General features: G+C 38.8%; 1 protein-coding gene across 6 annotated transcripts in view; it reads right to left on the reverse strand.

Annotated features, from left to right (window-relative positions):
* Window positions 1-2,743: 2,743 nt before the first annotated feature.
* The window catches only part of nags (N-acetylglutamate synthase), a 38,846-nt gene continuing 16,836 nt past the window's right edge, over window positions 2,744-24,753 (reverse strand). The window contains exons 4-10 of one of the 6 annotated variants that reach the window (XR_011883861.1): window positions 23,966-24,058; window positions 20,476-20,656; window positions 15,037-15,208; window positions 11,655-11,837; window positions 9,126-9,363; window positions 4,531-4,612; window positions 2,744-3,153 (exon numbers count right to left, since the gene is read on the reverse strand). Coding sequence is in view for 3 of the 6 variants with exons in the window: in XM_072249213.1 (XP_072105314.1) it covers window positions 9,186-9,363; window positions 11,655-11,837; window positions 15,037-15,208; window positions 20,476-20,656; window positions 23,966-24,058 (807 nt within the window). In the remaining 3 variants the exon portion in view is untranslated. Of the gene's footprint in view, window positions 3,154-4,530; window positions 4,613-6,031; window positions 9,364-11,654; window positions 11,838-15,036; window positions 15,209-20,475; window positions 20,657-23,965; window positions 24,059-24,753 lie in introns of those variants that run through there. The other 5 variants (XR_011883863.1, XR_011883862.1, XM_072249215.1 and 2 more) reach the window with 5 other exon arrangements.

Raw genomic sequence — 24,753 nt, forward strand, 5'->3', positions numbered from 1 at the left:
TATCCAGCCACTGCTGAATCCATTTTACTACTTCAATATTAATACCTAATGATTGAACCTTCCAAACCAACCTTCCATGTGGGACCTTGTCAAAGGCCTTACTGAAGTCCATATAGACAACATCCACTGCTTTACCCTCGTCAACTTTCCTAGTAACCTCTTCAAAAAATTCACTAAGATTTGTCAAACATGATCTTCCACACACAAATCCATGTTGACTATTCCTAATCAGACCCTGTCTATCCAGATAATTATACATACCATCTCTAAGAATACTTTCCATCAATTTACCCACCACTGATGTCAAACTCACAGGCCGATAATTGCTAGGTTTACCCTTAGAACCCTTTTTAAACAATGGAACAACATGAGCAATATGCCAATCCTCTGGCACCATTCCCATTTCGAATGACATTTGAAATATTTCTGTCAGAGCCCCTGCTATTTCCACACTACCTTCCCTCAAGGTCCTAGGGAATATCCTGTCTGGACCTGGAGACTTATTCACTTTTATATTCCATAAAAGTGCCAGTACTTCATCTTCTTTAATCAGCATAGTTTCCATAACTTCCCTACCCGTTTCCCTTATCTTACACAATTCAATATCCTTCTCCTTCGTGAATACCGAAGAAAAGAAATTTTGTTTAGAATCTCCCCCATCTCTTTTGGCTCCACACATAGCTATCCACTCTGATTCTCTAAGGGACCAATTTTATCCCTCACTATCCTTTTGCTATTTATATAACTGTAGAAACCCTTTGGATTTATTTTCACCTTACTTAACTTGAGCATGACTTAAGGATTGAGGGCGCCCATTCAGAACAGAGATGCGAAGAATTTTTTTTAGCCAGAGGGTGGTGAATCTATGAAGTTGTTGCCACGGGCAGCAGTGGAGGCCAAGTCACTGGGTGTATTTAAGGCAGAGATTGATAGGTATCTGAGTAGCCAGGGCATCAAAGGTTATGGTGAGAAGGTGGGGGAGTGGGACTAAATGGGAGAATAGATCAGCTCATGATAAAATAGCAGAGCAGACTCGATGGGCCGAACAGCCAACTTCTGTTCCTTTGTCTTATGGTCTACTTGCCAAAGCAACCTCATATCTTTTAGCTTTTCTAATTTCTTTAAGATTCTTTTTACATTTTTTGTATTCCTCGAGCACCTCATTTACTCCATGCTGCTTATATTTATTGTAGATATCTCTCTTTTTTCAAACTAAGTTTCCAATATCCCTTGAAAACCATAGCTCTCTCAAACTTTTAACCTTTCCTTTCAACCTAACAGGAACATAAAGATTCTGTACCCTCAAAATTTCACCTTTAAATGACCTCCATATCTCTATTACATTCTTCCCATAAAACAAATTGTCCCAATCCACTCCTTCTAAATCCTTTTGCATCTTCTTAAAGTGAGCCTTTCTCCAATCAAAAATCTCAACCCTGGGTCCAGACCTATCCTTCTCCATAATTATATTGAAACTAATATTATTGTGATCACTGGACCCGTAGTGCTCCCCAACACAAACCTGTCACCTGACCTATCTCATTCCCTAACAGGAGATCTAACACTGCCTCTTCTCTAGTTGATACCTCTATGTATTGCTGCAAAAAACTAGCCTGCACACATTTTACAAACTCCAAACCATCCAGCCCTTTTACAGTATGGGCTTCCCAGTCTATGTGTGGAAAATTAAAATCTCCCACAATCACAACCTTGCGCTTACTACAAATATCTGCTATCTCCTTACTATTTTGCTCCTCCAATTCTCGCTCCCCATTTGGTGGTCTATAATACACCCCCATAAGTGTTACTACACCTTTCCTATTCCTCAATTCCACCCAAATAGCCTCCCTAGATGAGCCCTCTAATCTATCCTGCCAGAGCACCGCTGTAATGTTTTCTCTGACAAGCAATGCAACACCTCCCCCTCTTGTCCCTCCGATTCTATCACACCTGAAGCAATTAAACCCAGGAATATTTAGTTGCCAATCACACCCCTCCTGTAACCACGTTTCACTAATAGCCATCACATCATACTTCCAGGTATCAATCCATGCTCTAAGCTCATCCACCTTTCTTATAATGCTCCTAGCATTAAAATTAATGCATTTAAGAAATTTTCCACCTCTTACTCTCTGATTATCGCTAACAGTGCAAACAACTTTACTATTTTCTTTTTCTTCCTTCTCCCCTACATCTGTTCCTACACTCTGGTTCCCCTCCCCCCTTGTATCCAGTTTAAATCCACCGGAGCCTCTCTAGCAAACCTACCTGCAAAAATATTTGTCCCCCTCCAGTTCAGATGTAAACCGTCCCACCGGAACAGGTCTCACCTTCCCTGGAAAACTGCCCAATTATCTATAAATCTGAAGCCCTCCCTCCTGCACTATGTTTTCAGCCACGTGTTGATCTGCGCTATCTTAGTATTTCTAAACCCGCCTGCACATGGCACTGGTAGCAATCCTGAGATTGCTATCCTGGAGGTCCTGTCCTTTAACTTGGCACCTAACTCCCTAAACTCACCTTTCAGGACCTCCTCACTCTTCCTATCCACATCATTGGTCCCTACATGGACCACGGCATCCGGCTGCTCACCCTCCCTCTTGAGAATACCGAGAACTCGATCCGAGATATCGCGGACCTTGGCACCAGGGAGGCAACAGACCATCCGGGATTCTCGATCTCTTCCACATAATGAATAATAAATCAATGAAGCAAAGCTATTAAAAGTATAGATTGGAGTAAATTTTATTAGAGCAAGATGCAAAAAGTGCACAAATAGAGATAAGCACAGTCTTAAGAGTACAAAAGCCAAGGCTTGCATCATGTTTTACAAAGAAAAACTTGGAAAAATTCAGGTCAAGGGAGGATTTGTGGAAAGACAGAAAGTTAATGGGAGAGAGAATGAATTAATGTTTCAGGGTATCCCACTTTCAGGATTAGTGTAAATGGCAATCTCAAATTTCAATGAAATTGGTAATCTACCTAATTGATAATCCAAGATGCTGGCATCCTTATTTAAAAGGCCATCTGTCACTCCGGAGATCATTCTTCATATATTAAACTCCAGCATCACCTCTTTTGCTTGATGGTCTGGTAGGCTGAATGGCCTATTTCCATTTTGTTTGACCACGGTGCTGTGATCCTTCTTCAGAACTTGGAAAGTGAGAAAACAAGTTATTTTTGTGTTGTTGAGATTCCATTTGGCTCATTTATTAATGAGGGCAATTAGAAAGAAAACAGACCAAGGAACACATTAAGGTTGTTTAATTACGATCAGAGCTATTGCTCAGACGTGTAACCAAAAGAAGAATGTCAGAAATGCCCAGCAGCTCAGGCAGTGAGTAGAGAAAAATTGACTTGTTATTAAGATCTATTTGTCATATTGTTCCATATTTTATGGGAAGTTCCTGTGCACAAATTAGATATGATTCTGACACTAAATGATGATTACAGAAGTACTCTGCTGGCTGCATCTGTTTTGTGGAAAAAAAATCCCAATTCTTTTGGTGCTGAACTATACATTTCTAGCAATTTGGTCATTTTTTTTTCAAGGGAATCTTCATTTTTATGTGGTGATTGATACTTGGAGCTGTCCTTTTCCACAGAGTGTAACAGAATTACAGATTCAAGAAGGCAATAGTGCAGTCCACTCAGTCACAACTGTGGCATGAAAATAGTGAAAATAACTCCCAATCATTATTGGATACTTTGTGACCTTTCACCTTCCCACTATCTTTCCACTTGTGTATACTGACACACACAGTTAGCATTGCCACCTCTAGGGTGGAAATGATTTTTGAGACAGTAAGTGAGTGTAAGCACAAAGTATTATTAGTATTCCTTTTCTCCACTTTCTTAGTTTTTAGTAAGATGCACTTCCAATTTACAGATTAGGATTACAATCTGTGGGTCCTGGAAAAGAAATAATGGCAATTCCTTTTAGAGGCTTTTGTGCTCCATTTTATGTGCTAGCCTCTACTTCACCTAAAACTGAACAATTCCCTTAAAATAAGTAAGGACCAAGGTTTTAAAAAAAAATCACTATGAAGCAGCTAAAATGAGATCTGTTCAATATCGTGTAAATCCAGGGGATATGCATTTAAAATCTTCATTGAAAGAATGGAAAATTAGAGAAATCATTTTCCACATCTATTAATACTGATAGAATTCACAATTTTTTTAAAAAAAGGGCTGGATTTTTTTCTAATTGTGAAGGGCAAGGTCATAGGATTGAGATGTAACAATTTCAGAAAGCTGGTACAGATGGCAGTATCTTCTCTTTTACAATGCAATAACATTCTGGGACTTATAACCATTTAGTTAAAAAAATTCTTGATGTTTCATCTAATGCCTACTTAATTGTATTTTCCCACACATTTTTGAAGCATTCTTCCAGATGATAATAATGATTGGATATAGTATATATTTCATTAGTTTTATTATGGGTGGTGTTAGAGGGAATATTCAATGGAATGAAAGAATTATAGCAAGTGTATTTCGGACAAGAGAAAACAGATGTTTCTGACTTACGGAGAAACCGGCTTATGGACAGTTCTCAGGAACCCCTACGTAACCCGGGTTCTGCCTGTGTCTTTTGTTCTGCAATTAAAGACTGAAGAGTAAGGAAGGACATTAATTGGCAGTTTTGTAGGTCTAATCATATTGGCAACCTTCATAAAATCATAGTAAAGCGGGTGCTGTGCAATATTGGAGAGATTTTTTTAAAAAATCAATAAATATTTTTTCACATTTCATAGTGTCCATTACATCATGTCAGTCATGGGCTCTGGTCGATACTTAACTGTACCCAATTTTCTGTTTTAAAAAATCAGCACTGTTCCACATATCAGTTTATCCTTAATATGTGTTGCATAACAATGGTATTAAATAAAATCTATCCAAACTGTCCATTGCTATAATGCTGTGTTGAATATCTTCATTCACTAGATTAAAATATGGAACTGTAAACCAGTACTTTGAACATAACAATTTAAAATATTTGTATGTGTTTCTGCCTTGAAGTGAGATGTAAAAAAAATGACTAGTTTAAAAAAAATAGGCTTCTATTATTTATTTCTGCCACATTCTTGTTGCAATAATTTCATTTCTTTTGATTTGTACATTGAATGCAGAGAATTTAGACAGGGTTTTTGTTCTTGAGTGTTTGGCACTGTTCCTTACAAACTACACCTGTGGCTGCTGGAAAAGAAGAGACTCTGGCTTGGCTATCATACTTTAGATATTCAAATTAGCAGCCACAACAACCAAACAATATCTATGACAATTAATGGTAGGGTGGTTGTGAGCATCTGTGATTCCATTTACAGGAAATTGAGTACTTTCAGAACAATGTTTTAATGGCCTATGTATGGCAAAAACAACATTTAAGTGAAGAGGTCCATAATTTGAGGCAATGCAAATGAGTGAATTAGAGCTGTCATAATGGGTTTGGATACTGAACTGAAGAAAAAAAAAGTGAGATATCAAACAGTAAATTTCAGCCATGTAAACTGAAATTTCAGTGAAGCAATAACCAAAGAAGCCTGTGGTAGAAAGTCACTCTTGTCATCAGAATACCAAAAACACCTCTTTCTAACTTTGTCACTTCATGTAAATTACTTAAATACAAGAAAATTGCTCTGTGGTACAAGGTACAGAATTGCATACATTAAGGATTTATACCTTGACAACTTTCATTTTATACCACAGTGTACAATCTGCTTGTCATACATTCAAATGGCTATGTGAATGAACTGTTTATGTGGAAGCATAACCAATATTTAGCACAAGTTCTATGAGGCTAAAATCTGAAAACATTGGCAGAATAAAGCCTAGGATGTAGTGGTTCTTGTTTTTCCAAAAACGGGTTTTTTCTTCCATTCAAGACATCGAAAGATGATTTTTTTTTATTTTTAAGAAGAAAACTGGCAGTTTTAGTTATAGTAAAGAATAATGCAAAATCAAGCCTATAGAAAGGTATATTGGTAGAATAAAATACGTGATAAGAAACAGGAAACAGCCAGGTGTATCAGTATCATCTTTATTCATGTATGAGACCCTACCAGCAAATGATTGCTACTTAGTCACAGGGATTATTTCAATCAAAGACTATTATTCATGTACACTTTACAAGCAGGACAGTGTTCACAGCTAGACTTAAGGTATATCTCTCCCTTCTTTGCCTCAAGAGAAAAGGGGGCAATTGTAGGTTTGTTTCCATCTGACTATGATGGAAACAGTACAGCACTAATTAAATGAGCTATGTGACTCAAGTGGATTACACGTAAATGTATCCAAGCAGTGATTCACATACAGGCACTATGTTAATCTGGCCAATTTCCAATTTATTTTGTAAAGCAATTGTGTTTTTTTTCTCCAATTCCATGATATTGATACTTTTATTGTGGTACATTGAAGAAAATTATAATTTAGTCTGGAAGCACTTAGACAGAGGAGCATACAAATAAACATTTGTCCAGTTAAAATAAATGCGAAGGTTGATTAAAATATTTCATATAAGTAATTTATATTTGAAATAATTGAAATATTTCTGAATTTAATTTTCCTGAGATGTATCTGTCATTTGGCATGTAACTCTAATGTCTGTCAATATTTAAGTGATGTTATCTGTTACCTCCATGAATGTTTTTCAAAGTCAGTCCATTCTATGACTTATGGCCTTTTTATGTTTATTTTACTGTCTTGTGATACTGGACAAAAGTAGATTGCATCATATTATCAGAGATGTGGTGCTCAGTAATTTTACCTCTCACAAATCACAAATGGCATTGAATGACCCTAACCATCATGCTAACAAAATTACTTGAGGTTTCAATTTCTTTGCTAAACACACAAAGTATTGGCGACTAGCATTCTGCTTTCAATTCCATTAAATTCAATAGAATTGAGTGTTCAAGGCAAAGAAAAACCAACACCCAAGAATTATATACATATTAAGCATGGCTATCCATAGTCAATTTTCCCTTTGTGTATCTGAAAAGAATTAGGGCAGATGCATCCAATTTAAAAGAACTGACATTTGGAGAAACAGACCATTGGTTTTGTTACATTTTTAATACTATATAGCCACAGGTTATCTATTAACAGTGACCCACTGGAATCCACCATAATTTATAAAACTAGATAATAGCAAATTTATCTCTCAGCATTTTACAATTCCCAAATGTACTTTATATGTGGATATTAGATTCATAGGGTTATAAAACAGAGAAACAGGCCCTTTGACCCAAATTGTCCATGTCAACCAAGGTGCCCATGTGCAGCATCTGGCCCACATCCTCTTAAACCCTTCCTATCGACGGACCTATTAAAATGTCTTTTAAATGGTGTAACTGTAACCATCTCTACTACTAACACTGTTTCTGGCAGCTTGTTTCATACAACCCATGTTGGTAAGAAATAGCCCAAAGAACATTGTAGCAGTAAATACTTTCCAGTTATAAAAAATTATAAGGGTTCAACATTTCATGTTACAAAAGTAGTATAGCATTTGATTTTTTAAAGAATAGTTATATAGGAAGAAATTACATGGTTTATGCTGAATCCTATTTTTACTATATTAATGGACCGAATCCACATAAAAATAAATGCACCATTAATAGGGAGAATAGCTATAGAACTAGATTTTACATTAGAAGCAAATTCTCATAAATGTACCCATCTATGATCAGTGTACTAATACATAAATTAAGTCACTGCTATTACCACTCTAAGCACTCACTATGTTATTATTCTAGTATCTTCCATTAGATTACTAAAATATAGACCCTCCCTTCTCCCATAATAGATTTCCACTGTAGTGGTGTTTGTGATGAAAGCCCTCAAGAATTCAAAATTCAAAATATTATCACAAGGAGGTATCAGAAAGGAAGTATTTGGCAATTTCATTCATGCAATTAAAACTATGTTTCAATATTTTACAATCAAAATTTAAGACTTTGAGAAGGATTGCAGATACATAAAGACTAATTAAAAAAAACCATGAATGCTGGATCTAAAGTTGCCTTGATTCCAGCACTTGTGTATTCTTCCAAATATTTTACATTATATAACCAGTTTTGGCTCTGGTAATGGATTATCTGTACAAAAGCAGGCATGCAACTCAATAGTTTCAAAAGAATTTGCTTTTTGTTGAGAATACAGAATGTATAAAGCAGGCTGATCATGTTTCTAGGAAGTGATGATGAAAGATTTCCATCACCATGAAAATGGAATAAAAATGTTGCCACAATGAACTGAAAATCTGGCACAAACTGTTTAAATACACAATGCATCTAGAATTATTCTAGGACATTTATATAAGTTAACTGATGTTCCAATCCTTAATGCTAGACCACTTCCATTAAGAATATATAAACATGATGATATTTAGCTTCTACTTATAGAGCAAGAATATAGACGAGAGGCTGTTCCTTTGGAGAAAGGACATTTCAATTGATCATCCTGTGATCCTTCCCAGGCGGTACCTTTTTGATAAATGGCCCTTGTTCCCCATTCCCTGAAGCAAACAGGACCTTCCAGTCTACTTCTATCCTCTCTGACATTAGAAGGAGCAGCAAAACTAGATAGTGTTGTTTCTGAACAAAGCCAACTGTGCCTTTGAAAAGTACCAATGAAATTTGATCATCTGGGATCAGCCATTCTACACTCCCCATATAACTTTCCACCCACTAATGTCAGAATATAAAATAGGGTGTGAGAATGTCCAAATTAACTCGTAATAGACTGTACTTCGTGTTCAATCAGCCTGACTCCCCCGCTTTCAAAAAGAAATACTCAGTTGTTTTCCTGAACAATCTGATTGAGAGACATTTTGTCAGGTAGCCTATGCACTCCTTTCCCATTATAATAAATCTGTTTCAGTTAAGAAAGTTTACTTACTACTTTGCACTATCCTACCACTAAAGATCACAATCCTGTGTAGTTAGCTTTTAGACCATCACATTAATGGGAGGTTTCATCTGTTTTGGTTTTATTCACTTATGCTTTGCCAACTTAAGTGGAAATTTTCCCTCTTTTACCATTAGTAGTATTTGAAGGTGAACTTTTACAAAAGGAGGAGCGATTGCAACCATAATCTTTGCTAAAACTGAAGCATGTCTAACCTTAAAGTACAATTGATTCTTTGGACATAGATGGAAAAAGAATCCATTAAGTGAAGAGAGTTAGTTTTCCGTCATAGACGAGGTTTGCTCATTTACAGGCTCCTTTGATTTGATAAAAGAATCAGGTAAATTTTCTGCATAGTCCACCAGGCAATAAGAGTCACGCATATTTGATAGGCCATACCAAAATACTATCCATTGTCCAGTTGCAAAGCTTCCATCACATTGCTTGAAATACCTGCACAAGTGAAAGGCATCTAAAATTGGTTGTGCACTGAGTGACAATGGTAGCAATAAATTACAGTAACTCTTTAGGAAAAATATACATAAAGAGTAAAAAAATAGCATAAAGGGGTAATGGAATTTTTAAAAAAAATCAACACACACACACACACCACTATTGTGTAAGCCCAATGAGGATGTTTTCAATAAAGACAGGCATTTAATTTAATTGGGAAAAAAGATACATTTTAACTGAACCAACTAATCATGTTCTAATCAAGATAGAAAGAATTCCATGAATTTATAGCTTCAAATTTTTGCACTGAGGGATGCAGACAATCAAAGACGACGCAGTATCTACTGAGCCTATTCAACCATGGTGCCACTAGGGGCCTCTGTAAGTAGCCACATATTGGACTCTATGCTATATTGAATGCGAGAGCACGTGCACAGGTGGAGAAGCACAGCGGATCCTACTCTTAGTAATTAAAGCCCAAGACCTGTCTTAAGGTGGTTGTACAGATGGCAGACAAGGTTAGCCACAATTAAAAGAAAAATTGACACTCATTGCCATGGGTCATATACACTGAAACAGCAGTTGAACAAGGAACAAGCTGGCTGCTGGGAGTAAGGGTGTTTATTTTAGCTTAAGTATGTGAAAATTGGGAGAACACAAAACCTCTTTGTCCAGACTGATTTAACAAAGGCTGGTTTCAGATTAAGAACCCAATAGAGTATATAGATCCAGAAGCTGTCCAGACCTTTCTACTAAACTGAAAACATGAACATTTAGTTTTGCATACTGTGGTGTAATCATTTTACAAATAGGCCAAAATCTCAGAGCAGGTGGTCATCGTTTACATCTGTAAATTAGTTTCTATGGTATTTGGGATATTGGGTTCTCTCTTGGCTCTCAATTCCCTCTTATCTTTGCTAATGTAGCTGTACTTTATGCAAGTACACATAACAATTGGAGAATAACAGCAGCAGAATAAAATTAAGATATTAACAGAAGTATAAGACCATAAAATATAGGAGCAGAATTAGGCCGTTCAGTCCATCGAGCCTCTTCAACCACGTCAGCATGTCTCATCCATATCCCTCTCAACCCCATCCAAGACCATAAGAAGGTCTTATGTGGGGTTGAGGGGGAAATGGATCAGACATAAAGTAAGGAGAATGCTGACAAAAAACATCTGTGGTAATAAGAAGAAAGATGGGAAAGATATAAGGAGAATGGTAATTGTTGAATTGACAAGAGGTACATAGACATATGTCAATCTATGCATACAAAAACAGGCTCTGCAGTTTTCATTATTTGCCGTCCCAAATTTGTATAGAATTTTACATGTGGTATATACACGCATGTATTTTACGTCAAGCTACTGTTTTAATATTTAAACTTAATTTGAAACCAGATTTCTAAGAGAAATGTCCATCTGCTTTTAGCAGTGAGTTGTTGTATTTCTCATGGGTGTGAGCTAAAGAGAGCCAGAGAGCTTAGAACTGTAGAGGGTGAGAAAGTGTGACTAGCTGGGGTCTGGTGAGGTGGCTAGCTGGAGGGGTGTTGAGGTCAATCCCAAAGTACAATGAGTGGGGTCTAGAGAAAGTAACACAGCATCAGTAACACAGGGTTACTGATGGTAGCTGGAGGCAAACCAGACACCTACCTGGTCAATAGCACAGGAATGCATAGAATGGCAGCAACTGTTCTGAGAATCTATGTTGCTGGGTCTGATCTTCCACTCAGAAGGCTCTAGTCCAGGTGTGTTTTTAGTGTTAAACATCCGTTAAATCAGTTAAACTCATAGAGTGAGCTGGATCATGGAAATCAAATTTAGTTGCACTGGCTTTGAAGACATGTTAAACTCTGCCTACTCTCACACTTCCAGCGTACTTGCAACTGCCTTTCTGAATATGGTGGATGATATTGTAAAGCAACATGTGTATATGATCACACATAAAATTCCATTCAAACTAAACACTCAGGCTGCCAAATAAAGAGTGCTGTTGAACCCTATTTTATGTTATAATATATGGTTGAAGAAGTTTTAAGTTGATGTCTACACCATAAATCTATATTGCTTAGTTTGTATTAAAGAGTGCATTGGTGTTTGAGCAATGATAAATCCTGTTCTGCTTGGAGCTGTGTTACTTAAACTGACGAATCTCTAAACAAAATAATGGGCAGCTATCTGTAGGTTCTCTGAATAAAGTCTGGGTTACCTGAAACCATTCTGGTATGTAAACTTTGTGGCTGATGATTTTTAAAATAATATACAGTCAATATATAAATTACGAATTTACCAAGGATTGATTCTGTTTGTTGTCCTCGATCTCCAAAAAAGTGCCTCAAAGTCCTGCTGAATACATTCCCACAACATCAGACTGGTCCCTTGGCCGCGTTTACTTGTACTGACAACAAATTTATCAAGATATGGCATCCCATTCAAGACAGGTTCCGTGGTGATAATTGCAGCAGCACTGTACCTATGGGAACATAGAGAATAGCTGCATGAGCAATTCAAACCCATTCTTATGCTATAATTTATTGCAGCAAATCATGCCATATGCTAGAAGAATGCAGTCAAGATTTTGTCTACAAATCAATCTACTAATAACATGCCTAATTACATTTAAACAATAATTTGCCATAATTCTGCCTTTTTGAAGAATATTGGGACTGTTTTAAAGTCTGTCACTTTGCATTCCATGGAACAATTAATTATGTTTTTCTTTCTCTTTAGAATTTTCTCTACCACATAGCAAAGGTGATCTATGAGGATATCTGCAAAGCTGTGTAAGAGCAGATATTATGTCTGTCTGTTATGGGAATAATCAAATATACTGAATCCTTCCAAGTCAGTCTCCACACTGAGTCAACTAGTCTCAGATGGGAAGACAAAGGGGTCATCGCAGATTGGCCTCAATATGCCTGAGCTATTTGAAGGAGTGGGGAGTGGAGGTGGGGGAGGAAGCAACTATGGTCCTCATTTTTGATGGTCTTTTAGAAATTGTATCAGTGTAAATATTACGTGAGTAGGGGACTGCACTCAGTGGCAATGTAGTGTAAAACTGGAAAACGTATTTGACTTAATGACATAGCATGTTAAATAAATTCAGGGAAATCTGCCAACTGCATTGCATAAAATGACCTTGGCTTAAATTTGCTGATCCAGGCAGGTAAGGTATGCTAAACTGGCAATGTGTGATAGGTTGCCAAGTGTTCTGAATATGGATCCAGCATGGAAAATTCCATTGTGTATGAGCTCCAAGATATCTCAGGTAGATTGGAAGGAGGTAAAAGGGATAGAGAGGCCCAGCTATGGGAAATGCTGAATGATTTTTGGGGGAAGGGGTTGGGTAGGGACGTCTGAGCTTGAAATGGGCTTTGGGGGAATTTGGAGGTTATTTATCACCCTCAATGTACATTGCCCTCAGGACAGCTGCAATGGGGAAGAGATGGTCCCCAGTGCTTTACAGACTGTGGATTTGCTAAGTCGCTGTGGAGGCGGATGCAAAGGTTCTTGTCCCAGTTCATGCCCAGCAGCAGCTGTGTATCAGAGGACCCTCTGATCTCCATGCTGTTCCCAGGAGCAGACACCAAGACAGATATTAAATGCTGCTAGAAGGTAACCAATTTAACGAAGGATGCCCTTTGTCTGCCTGACAGTTGTTGGTCTTCCAGCACGGTTAGAGGTCTGTCAGGGAATGCTGCTGACGCCCAGGCTGCACAAGTATGTGCTGAGGGATGCACTGAAGTGCAACCAATGCAGTCTCTGTGGGGAAGGACCACAGTATAAGCTCCTTCTGCCACTGCACATAGAGGGACAGAGTTCAGTGTGGAAGTATTACCTCGGGGACCACGTAAGCAGTAATAGTGCTACGTTTGTTTGTTTTGTTTTCTTCAAAAGTTTACACTACTGAATGTAACATAGAAACATAGAAAATAGGTGCAGGAGTAGGCCATTCGGCCCTTCGAGCCTGCACCGCCATTCAGTATGATCATGGCTGATCATCCAACTCAGAACCCTGTACCAGCCTTCCCTCCATACCCCCTGATCCCTTTAGCCACAAGGGCCATATCTAACTCCCTCTTAAATATAGCCAATGAACTGGCCTCAACTGTTTCCTGTGGCAGAGAATTCCAGATTCACCACTCTCTGTGTGAAGAAGTTTTTCCTAATCTTGGTCCTAAAAGGCTTCCCCTTTATCCTCAAACTGTGACCCCTCGTTCTGGACTTCCCCAACATCGGGAACAATCTTCCTGCATCTAGTCTGTCCAATCCCTTTAGGATTTTATACGTTTCAATTAGATCCCCCCTCAAACTTCTAAATTCCAGAGAGTATAAGCCTAGTCGATCCAGTCTTTCATCATATGAAAGTCCTGCCATCCCAGGAATCAATCTGGTGAACCTTCTTTGTACTCCCTCTATGGCAAGGATGTCTCTCCTCAGATTAGGGGACCAAAACTGCACACAATACTCCAGGTGTGGTCTCACCAAGGCCTTGTACAACTGCAGCAGTACCTCCCTGCTCCTGTACTCAAATCCTCTTGCTATGAATGCCAGCATACCATTCGCCTTTTTCACCGCCTGCTGTACCTGCATGCCCACTTTCAATGACTGGCGTACAATGACACCCAGGTCTCATTGCACCTCCCCTTTTCCTAATCGGCCACCATTCAGATAATAATCTGTTTTCCTGTTCTTGCCACCAAAGTGGATAACCTCACATTTATCCATATTAAATTGCATCTGCCATGTATTTGCCCACTCACCTAACCTATCCAAGTCACCCTGCATCCTCTTAGCATCCTCCTCACAGCTAACACTGCCGCCCAGCTTTGTGTCATCCGCAAACTTGGAGATGCTGCATTTAATTCCCTCGTCTAAGTCATTAATATATATTGTAAACAACTGGGGTCCCAGCACTGAGCCTTGCGGTACCCCACTAGTCACTGCCTGCCATTCTGAAAAGGTCCCGTTTATTCCCACTCTTTGCTTCCTGTCTGCCAACGAATTCTCCACCCACACCAATACCTTACCCCCAATACCATATGCTTTAAGTTTGCACACTAATCTCCTGTGTGGAGACTAACATCCATGAATGTAAAATTTTTTTTTGCACTATTTCTTCCTTTGCATCTGTAATCTATTGTGAATAAAGTCTGTTTTTGGAATTTAAAAAAAACTTGCTGAAGCAGGTCTCACACCCATTGTGAAAGTCACCTTCTGCAAAGGTAGTCTGCACTATCTGCAGGTCAGCTAATTTTAGCAGAGATGCTGTCCAAACACGTGTGGCACACCGGTACATGTTACTGGGTATTTGTTAAAAGGCTCTGTGCTTGAGGTGCAACTTGCATAGATGACCCAGAAGTAACTTTTTGACCTTAATGAAACAAGCGATTAAGTACCCATTTCCTTGGTTTACATAATCAGAGCTGTATTGCACAGTGCACATCTTGTGCTAGATCTTGGAGTTTCTGGGCTCAGATTTCTTCTGCCCATGATAGATTTCAACCTGGATTTCCTCAATACTCCAGATTTACTATCAATCTCCTATGAGTTTTTTCACTTTCCAATTATTTCAAAGTTAATTAAAGCCAGATGCATTCATTTCACTAAAGGAATTAGAGAAATAAGAAAGGAATCAATTCACAAAACCCCGTTGGTGGCAAAACACTTACCCTTCAGACAAATAAACAGAATGTAGCTTGGGCTTTATTACTGAAATGTAGTCTTCATAAAGATCTTTCCCAAATGATTTATTGATTAGTGATATTAGACGGCTTGTGTCTATTTCATCAAGGTCTGTGTATCTGCGGATGGGTTCAGCATTTTTGAATAGAGTTCCAGCTCCTGAAACAAATTCAAAAAGAATGTTCAGGGTCAACATCTCTGATGTGATGGAAAGTAGTTAACTATCATTTTATCTATTTTTCTCAACATTTGTGTTGCATGATGGGCAACTCTTGCCCAGATAGCAACCACTCTTTCTGGTCACTCACGTTCCTAAAACGAGTCCAGTCTTGTCCCTGTAAAAGATGAACCATGCATGTTCCCAGAGATTGGTAGACAGCAAACATAAACACAAGACAACTCTTTCTCTCCAATTTCTAACTACCAGCCAACCCAGCAACCCAACTACCAGCCAACCCAACCCACTCTTGAGGAAGTGTCAGTGAGCCACCTTTTTGAGCAGCTGCAGTTGTGGTGAAGGTAATCCCACTATTCAGATAGGTAAAATATTCCTGGATTTGGATTCAGCTACTTGAAGGGGCAGCAACATAATTCTAAGTCAGAAGGGCTGAGTTGTAGGAGGGGAACATGCAGCTATGATGTTCTCATGTGCCTGCTGTCTCATTTCTTCAGATGATACAGACTGCGTGTATTTAGGTGTTGAAAATACCTCAGTAAATGGAGCAGTGTATTTGCATGTGTACACATTGGCCACAGGGTACTGGTGAAATGATGAATGACGTGCTAACCAAATGTGTTTTAGCAACAACCGATCTGCTAGAGGAACTCATTGGGTCAAACAGCACCTGGGAGAGGAAAGGAACTGTCGATGTTTCAGGTCAAAACCTGGAGGATTCCAACCATGTGTCATTGTGTCTCCAAATATGTGCCTTGTCTAACTGCTAACTTTGATGGCACAAGCATTATGCATTGCTGTGGAATTAAAACGGCTGGGAAGGAATGGAGAATACACCATTAACATTAGCGCAGCAGGGCTATTTTATCTGTTTAGTGATACAGCGCAGAGTAGACCCTCTGAGCCACGCCCAGCAACCACCGAAAAACCCGATTAACCCTAACCTAATCACAGGACAATTTACAATGACCAATTAATCTACCTGGTATGTCTTTGGATTGTGGGGATGAAACCAGAGCACCTGGAGAAAGCCCACGCATTCCACAGGGAGGACGTAAAGACCCCTTACAGAACAGCACCAGAATTGAACTATGAACTCTGGAATGCCCCGAGCTGTAATAGCCTCATGCTAACCGCTACGCTACTCACAGGGAACTTCGGTAATCAGCAAGGACATCCCAATATTTGGGGAAGATTGATATGACTCAATTGAAGTCCATTATATATATTCTTTCCAATCAAAGTGCAGGCATATGGCCTCATTCACTGTTGTAACCAAAAGTGGTTGTGAGGCCCAGCACAGACTGTACAGAAAGGGTTATCAGCTGGTGACTCTTTATATACACTCTGTTACTGTAGGGCAAGGGTCCCCAACCTTTTTTGCACCATGGACCGGTTTAATATTGACAATATTCTTGCGGACCGGCCGACCGGGGGGGGGGGGGGGGGGGGGGGGGGGGGGGGGGGTGTTCAAGTAGGGTTAAACTCACCTCTGCATGTCTTTTACAGTTAGGGTTGCCAACTTTCTCACTCCCAAATAAGGGACAAAAGTAGCAGTCAAATCCCGGGACACTTTACCCCAGGAAAGACTACCATGACCATGAAACCTTGCGCAGGCACCTGTGTGCGCATGTGCGTACATGCCAATTTTTTTCTCCCCACAAATCGCTTTTCCCTTCATCTTCCTGACTATACTGTACATACATTATTTCTACTTTATACAGGCTGTGTATTTATCATATAATTCCTGCTTTTACTATATGTTAGTGTTATTTTCGGTTTTATGTGTTATTTGGTATGATTTGATAGGTTATTTTTTTGGGTCTGGGAACGCTCAAAAATTTTTCCCACATAAATTAATGGTAATTGATTCTTTGCTTTATGCCATTTCGGCACAAGATGCTCTGCCTCAGCGGGGGAAATACAGGACAAACCAATTTAGCCCAATATACGGAATGTCCTTGGCAAATACGGGACAGTTGGCAACCTTATGTTCAAGTTCAACAGTGCGTGACAGGGAATGAGGAAAGGTGCAGCTGACTCATATCGTTTCCACGCAGCCCGGTGGTTGGGGACCTCTGCTGTAGTGAGCACACTGTAAGATTTTTTATTGGTTGTCTCTCACTCTAATGCACATAATGACCGATGCAAACTCTTTGCTGGTTAAAAGATTTAATAAATCCTCAAATAAACACAGCTAAGATACTGCTAGCCCTACAGGAACTCCAGATTATAAGTGGTTTCGCTGTTAAACACCAGGTCCATTTTAAGAAAAATATACTTGTGATATAACATAATGGTTTCTCTTTGGGTTTAATTAATTTCTACCCTTTCCTTGCATGTCATTACATCATGTGATAATGTAGGAAGGGAACTCAAAATTGCATTTTATTTCAGAGGTAGAATAGAAGATTAGGGAACTTATACCAGGGGACTCACCAGCGACACGTATGCTTGGATGCAATCTAGTTAAGGTTAAGATGTTGAAAGGATTTGGTCGTGTTTGAGTTTATAGTATATTCCAATTAAGTGTGTTAGAATGAATCAGGAATCCCAATTTGAAGTTGTAGATAAGCAGAGCAAGAGGTAGTTCTTTGAGAATAGTGGACACGTGGAGAAGACTGGCAACTTGTACAATAATCCCACTTCACTGAGTTCTTTCAAGCAATACTGGGCCTGTTTATTACCAGGAGGGAGATCACCATTCACAATTAAGTAAGATAATTTACCTTATTTTTACATTCAATTTGACACCCAGAAAATATCCAGCAAATGAGTTGATTCAAGGTTCTTGCTCCAGTTAATCTACCATAGGATTCACAAGTGGATTCACCAACTTAAATGCTGAGGAATTTCCGAATTTTTGCTCTGCACTGCACTACACCATACAGAGTCAGCAGTGGATCACAATGACACATTCCACATTCACTAGCAGTAATCTGTCAACAAATTCAGGACATTCATACTCACAAACCCATGTCTGTTTGGGTAAATGCAGGGAGTTTACCACAGACCTAAATCTGGGCCATTGGGATACATTGGTCATAGAGTAACACAGCACTGAAACTTGTCCATGCTGATCAAGGTGTCCATCTAAGTCAGTCCCATTTGCTCTTGTTTGGCCTCTATCCCTCTGAACCTTTCCTATCCATGTACCTGTTCAATTGCCTTTTAAATGTCATTACTGTGCCTACCTCAGCTCCTTTCTCTGACAGCTCATTCCATAGCATGTGTAAGTTGCCTCACAGGTCCTTTTTAAATCTTTCCATGAAATTTAACAGATATATTGATCGATGTATAATGCAATAAATTATCATGGTATTAGAATCTTTAATCCATTCCTCCCGGTACATGTGATCCTTCCCATGGGATGGTTTGGTCTGACTTGCCTCAGTGAACAGTAGGATGGTTGTGTTTAATGCTCCCCTATCAGGCCACTCGTTCCCATGTCCTGGATAGAAGCTTTTAACTTTGTATAACTCAACTCAACTATATTTATGCTTTTCATAATTCAGTGATTTATTCTACTTGGGACTGAGGGCTTGTAAGTTAGGTAAGGACTATTTTTTCTGGCTGAGGGTGGATAAACCTGAATGCAAATTCTGTTACCATTAGTAATAGAGGCAGACAGAAGTTAAACTCATTGCCATTAAATTGTACACTCAGTGGCCACTTTATTAGGTACACCTGTTCACCTGCTCCTTAATGCAAATTTCTAATCAGCTAATCAAGTGGCAGCAACTCAATGCATAAAAGCATGCAGACATGGTCAAGAGGTTCAGTTGTTGTTCAGAACAAACATCAGAATGGGGAAGAAATGTGATCTAAGTGACTTTGACTGTGGAATGATTGCTAGTGCCAGACTGGGTGGTTTGACTATCTCAGAAACTGCTGAGCTTCTGGGATCTTCATGTTCAACAGTAAATTTCATGTAAACTTTAATTTACAGAGAATGGTGTAATCAACAAAACATCCAGTGAGCGGCAGTTCTGTGGGTGAAAATGCCTTGTTAATGAGAGAGGTCAGAGGAGAATGGCCAGACTGGTTCAAGCTGACAGGAAAGTGGCAGTAGCTCAAATAACCTCTCGTTACAACAGTGGTACGCAGAAGAGCATCTCTGAATGCACAACGTGTCAAACCTTGAGGTGGATGGGTTAGAGCAGCAGAAGAATACGAACATACGTTCAGAGGTCACTTTATTAGGTAGAGGAGGTATCTAACATAGTGGCCACTGAATGGATGTGAAACTGTATTACTCAGATAAACTGTATGTTGCTCTAGCTCCAAAGCTTGGTTAAATAAGCTCAGAATGCTCTAAGTTTGTATTTGCCCATGAACTGGTTTAAGCTATATGTAAAAGAACTATCTATATAGCCTAAACAAAATTCTTTTACACTGTCTGGTCTAATCTCACTTTAAATTTCTTTCCTGCCAGCATAATTCTATTTGTATTTGATTGACATTAAGTAATGTACATTATTAACTGAACTCTCCAATAAAGTTGAGATAGCTGCATAATCAAATTTATTAGAAAACAATCAGAATTTTAACTAAAATAGGTAATGGCAATTGTAAACCAGTTTAGGTTTGAAAAATGCACACAGAAATGCTGCAGGAACTCAGTAGGTCAGGCTGCATCTATTGAGGGGAATAAGCATCTGACATTTTGGACTGAGACCCTTCATCAGGACTTGGCCTGAAATGTCAACTGCTTATTCCCCTCCATAGATGTTGCCTGACTTGCTGACTTCCTCCACTATTTTGTGTGTATTGCTCTGAATTTCATCAGCAGGTCAGGCAGCATCTATGGAAAAGAATAGAGTCAATGTTTCAAGCCGAGATCCTTCTTCAGGACTGAAGTTCTGAAAATGCTGAGTTCCTCCAACATTTTGTGTGTTAGTCTGGATTTCCAGCATCTGCTGACATTCTCGCATTTGTAATGTAAATTACTGCTACTGTAGGTAGGTGGCACTAAAATTAGGGGAAGTTGATAGGCTTATGAGAATAGATTACACGGAAGTATTACAAGGCTAGGGTTTGGACTGGTGGAACTGCTCTGACGGCCAGCAAACATTTGATGTGCCAGTTGGCCTCCTACTATGTTGTAAGTAAATATGAATGTAGAATCTATTAACTGCAAGCAAGTCATAAGCAAAAATCTCACGCATTTGTTATTCTACTTTATTTAAATATTTCCTCTTTCTATTATATGAATGTATAAATGTGGTAAGGGTCTTAATGATAATGGTACCTCTGTGACTGAAAAGCTCTGTGAGTATGGTGTTGGCCGATGTGATGACAGCAGAAGATTCTGATGGCATGTGGTTGAGCAGATCCATTATCACCTTGGCTTTCTGTTCCTCTTTATCACTAATCCAATTTGTATTCAACAGAAGATCTAGGTCAGATGGAAGATTGACCTGTCCCACAACCTGTACCATGTAAAAGAGCATAGTACCGAGAAGTTAAAGTAGGAGGGAACAAATGATTACGCTATAATATTTAGAACTTTGCTTTGCACCTGTAAATTGTTTGAATAAATTAGAAATGCTACACGATTGTTGTTTTGAGTCTTATGAGCCTAGTATTAGTGCCTATTTTTAATAAAGGTATTGAATCATATTTGCAGATGTTACCACACTGGGAGCACTATAACATGAATGCATCCCACTTATCCTTTCTTTAGGCACATACTGCTATTATGTATTGTCTACTGTTAATATATTTACATGAATAGTTTCAGAAAAAGCTAAGTGTTCAAGATCACGAAGAACATTATTTCATGGAATATTCAAGGACACTTTCAAAATTTTAGAAACGATAGATATACGTATTAATTATGAAGAATGTTAGAGGCAGATTACTTATTTGCCTGAAACTATTTTGAAACATTTGGTGTAGACAAAAGCTAAAAATTCAAACCAATCCTGAAATGAAAGGCACTTTATAAATAGCCTGAGAAGCTGAACATCACTTGGGGGGAACCTGGATTTTCCGCTTTTATTTCAACCTATACCACTTGTGCCAATATTTGTTGGCTCAGTAACACACACAAAATGCTGGAGGAAATCAGCAGGAGAGGCAGCATCTATGGAGAGGAATAAAGAGCTGATGTTTCAGAAGGGGGAAGAAACCAGAATAAGAAGGTGGGGGGGGGGGGGGAAAGAGGGGAAGGAGGACAAGTGAGAAGTTCATAGGTGAAACCAGGTGAGGGGGAAGGTAGGTGTGTGGGGGAGAGGGGATGAAGTGAGAAACTGGGCGGTGATAGGTGGAAATGGTAAAGAGCTGAAGAAAAAGGAATCTGATAGGAGAGGAAAGGGACCATGGGAGAAAGGGAAGGAGGAGGGGCACAAGGAGGAGCTGATAGGCAGGTGAGAGAAGAGAAAGGGTAAGAGGGGAGCCAGAACTCAAAACGTCTGCTCTTTATTCCTCTCCATAGATGCTGCCTGACCTGCTGAGTTCATCCAGCATTTTATGTGTTACTCTGGATTTCTAGCATCCGCAGAATCTCGTGTTTATTGGTGAAATTGCGCTTAAAATGATATAGAAAACTTCAAGGCTAAATGGAGAAATCTAGAAGTTTGCAAGTTCTTCATCCCTTTTCTAATTTAATAAACTACGTAGAATTTAATCTCTTTATTTGTTCTCCTTTAAACATTTATAAGGTATTAAATGTGAAGTTAAACTGTTTATGTTCAACTGTCACCATTGCTTATGTTTCTGTGGAAAAAGAGCCCGTTTTAACTTCTGTAAATCAAATGCTCATTTTAGTTTGTGGGACTACATTGGAAAACAGCATTATAAATATGTGTATCAGTGAATTGCCTTTCTGTTAGATATTATATAATGTATAGTTTAAGAAAGCTTTGTTAATGTCGCATAATAACAGGACAACATACAAATAGTTGGATGCATGTGAAACAGCAATAATGCTGGCTGACCATGTGAGCATGAAAACAAAAGATATCACATTATTGCGTAAAATAACAAGACAGTAGATTACTGAGAAATAGACTACATTACATAAGGCAGAAAAATGAGAGATATAGGTACATTAGGTAATAAATTACTGAGAAATAAATGATATTAAATATGATAGTAAATTAGATAAAATTATTAATATTAGGTTACAATGCAAATCATTGAGAATAAAGCATTAGATAACAAGGCAGTAAATTATTGAAAAAGAACATACATTAGATAATATCCACTATATTCCATCTGTTCAAAAATCCAAGATGTCCATTATATCTCAAACATGCCCACTACATGCACAAGGCTCCCTCACCCAAATGCGGCCATTACATCCACTTGTAATCAAGCTTGAATGCTACAAAACTTTCCACATTCTGCATGTCCTAACTGACTACTGCCATCAACTGTTAGCAACTTGCACCAACAAAGTGCCGACTGGGTGCCCAGCAATGTAAACCACATGAAACAATCCCGAAATGAAGTCACACAAACACAAAAGAAAATCTAAAGGGCTATTTAAAAAAAGATACATGCTAAAAGCTCCTCTTTGGAAAAGGGTGGCGAGTGTGTTTCAATTCTTGCCATGATGTTTATTTCACATTTAGCAGGTCTCAAACCTCACAAGTAACAAACATCAAAGTCTCATGGATACCAATATATATCCACTATTAAATAATCGTTTGCATTAAAAATTGAATAATTATTCTCAATGTTAAAAATCAATGAATTCACTAATACTTGCAGCTTCATCAAAATCATTTTTATCTGAAAAATGTCATTGGTTCCCTTTTATTTCCTGAGTACACATACAGAGCAGTATGTACTCTACCATAAAACTGTTCTGAAATCCCAACTTCTCTCATTTTTCCACATCTCACTGGTACACTAAGTGAAATGCTAGAGATTCTCACACCCTTGCATTTGACCTCTTTAATTGTTGCAAATGGTAAACACAGCTCAGACCTGTGTCCAAAGGGAGAATGGTATTATTAGAAGATCTTCCCCAAGACAGTTTCCCTGAACCATTTTGAAAGGCATTTAATACGGAGAGGCTTCTTCCCAGAAGGGAAGAGTGCGAAGCTCAGGCAGATTAGCAGATGTAACTGGAAAATGATAAATTAAAATCTGAAAACAATTGTTTAGCACTTACTCTCAATCATCTCACATTCTACCAACACCTAAAATGTTTGATATTTGCATTGTCTTGATGATCGCTTTGGTGACTTGCACAGACACCTGGAAAGCATTTTGAATTGTTTTGGATGTGTGGATTTAATTTGTTTAGTATGAGGATAAACTTTGGTTCTGTTCAAGCCATGCAAAGGTGGTGACACAGGATGTTTCCCTGTGCGTTTTCCTTCCAGAATGGCAGAAAAGGACATCCTGACTTTGACAATGTGCCTCACCTTCATGTTATAACTGAGATTTGGTCCTCCAAGGAACTGCCTCTGTGGATCTCAATGATTTAGAAAAAAAATACAAAAATAAGTGCTAATGTAAAAGATGGGAGGTATCATGGTTATCAAAACATTGGCCAGCACAATACTAAAATGGTCAAAAATTATGTGAAAGGTTACTGCTGAGTGGGACATGGAATCAGTGCACTTATGTGAATAATTGTACTCAGTCTTCCATTAGGGGCAAGTCCATTTGGCATTGGCAATACTGTTGACAGTAGAGGCAAAACCATCAGGGAAGAGGTGGAGTATATCCATCCAATCATCTTCTTAATGGACTCGTGCCCCAACTGACTCCACAAAACATACCTGTAGGCTCTCCACACAGCTGGTACCAAGAGAGATTGCTCGACGCTGAAAACGCCCATTGGCACTTGAAGCAGCGCTTTGACAACGACGGAACTGCAAAACAATTACAATGAGGTCTCCTTGTCTCATGAAGGCCAGCCTCAGAAGAGTATCTGAAACTGGCAATGCCAGGGAGGCACCTTTACACATGATGCTGGGAGTGGGTGGTTGATGCCAGTCTCCCAGTTAATGACCTGATCTTACTCTGAATGGCACAATTTGCCAGCTATGGAAATGAATAGGCCACCTTCTCGCAGAGGTACTGAAACCAGGACATGATGAATTATTACATAATGTTTCTATAACTGTCAAAATGGGACAATCTTGCAGCATTGAAATTGAATACTTGCAACTTTGTTGTACCCAGTGCCAGAATTAAGCATTTCTACATTAGATATAGTATAACTCATCACAAAGTATAGCTTCCTTTACTCTTCCTGAGCAAAGTGCTTTCTTTAATTCCAACTTCATTTCCCAAAGAATGTAATTTTAGCCTTGAAAAAGCCTGTAAGTTTAGTGACAAATTGTACCAAAGGGTGGGTACAGTGGTGTGGGAGCACCTTAACTCGAAATCAGAACAAGGATGATCATTCCCTTCAGAGGGAGAAGACATTCATCTGAATGGTTTGAATCAGTTCCTGAACTTGGCCACCTAAATCCCTGAACATAAGAAATCCTTGCACCACTGTTAAAGTAGAAGGAAAGTGTAAACAGAGTATTTATAGATATAATAAAAACAGCAGCATTCA

Source organism: Mobula birostris, chromosome X (assembly GCF_030028105.1).
Source record: "Mobula birostris isolate sMobBir1 chromosome X, sMobBir1.hap1, whole genome shotgun sequence".
Taxonomy (NCBI): domain Eukaryota; kingdom Metazoa; phylum Chordata; class Chondrichthyes; order Myliobatiformes; family Myliobatidae; genus Mobula; species Mobula birostris.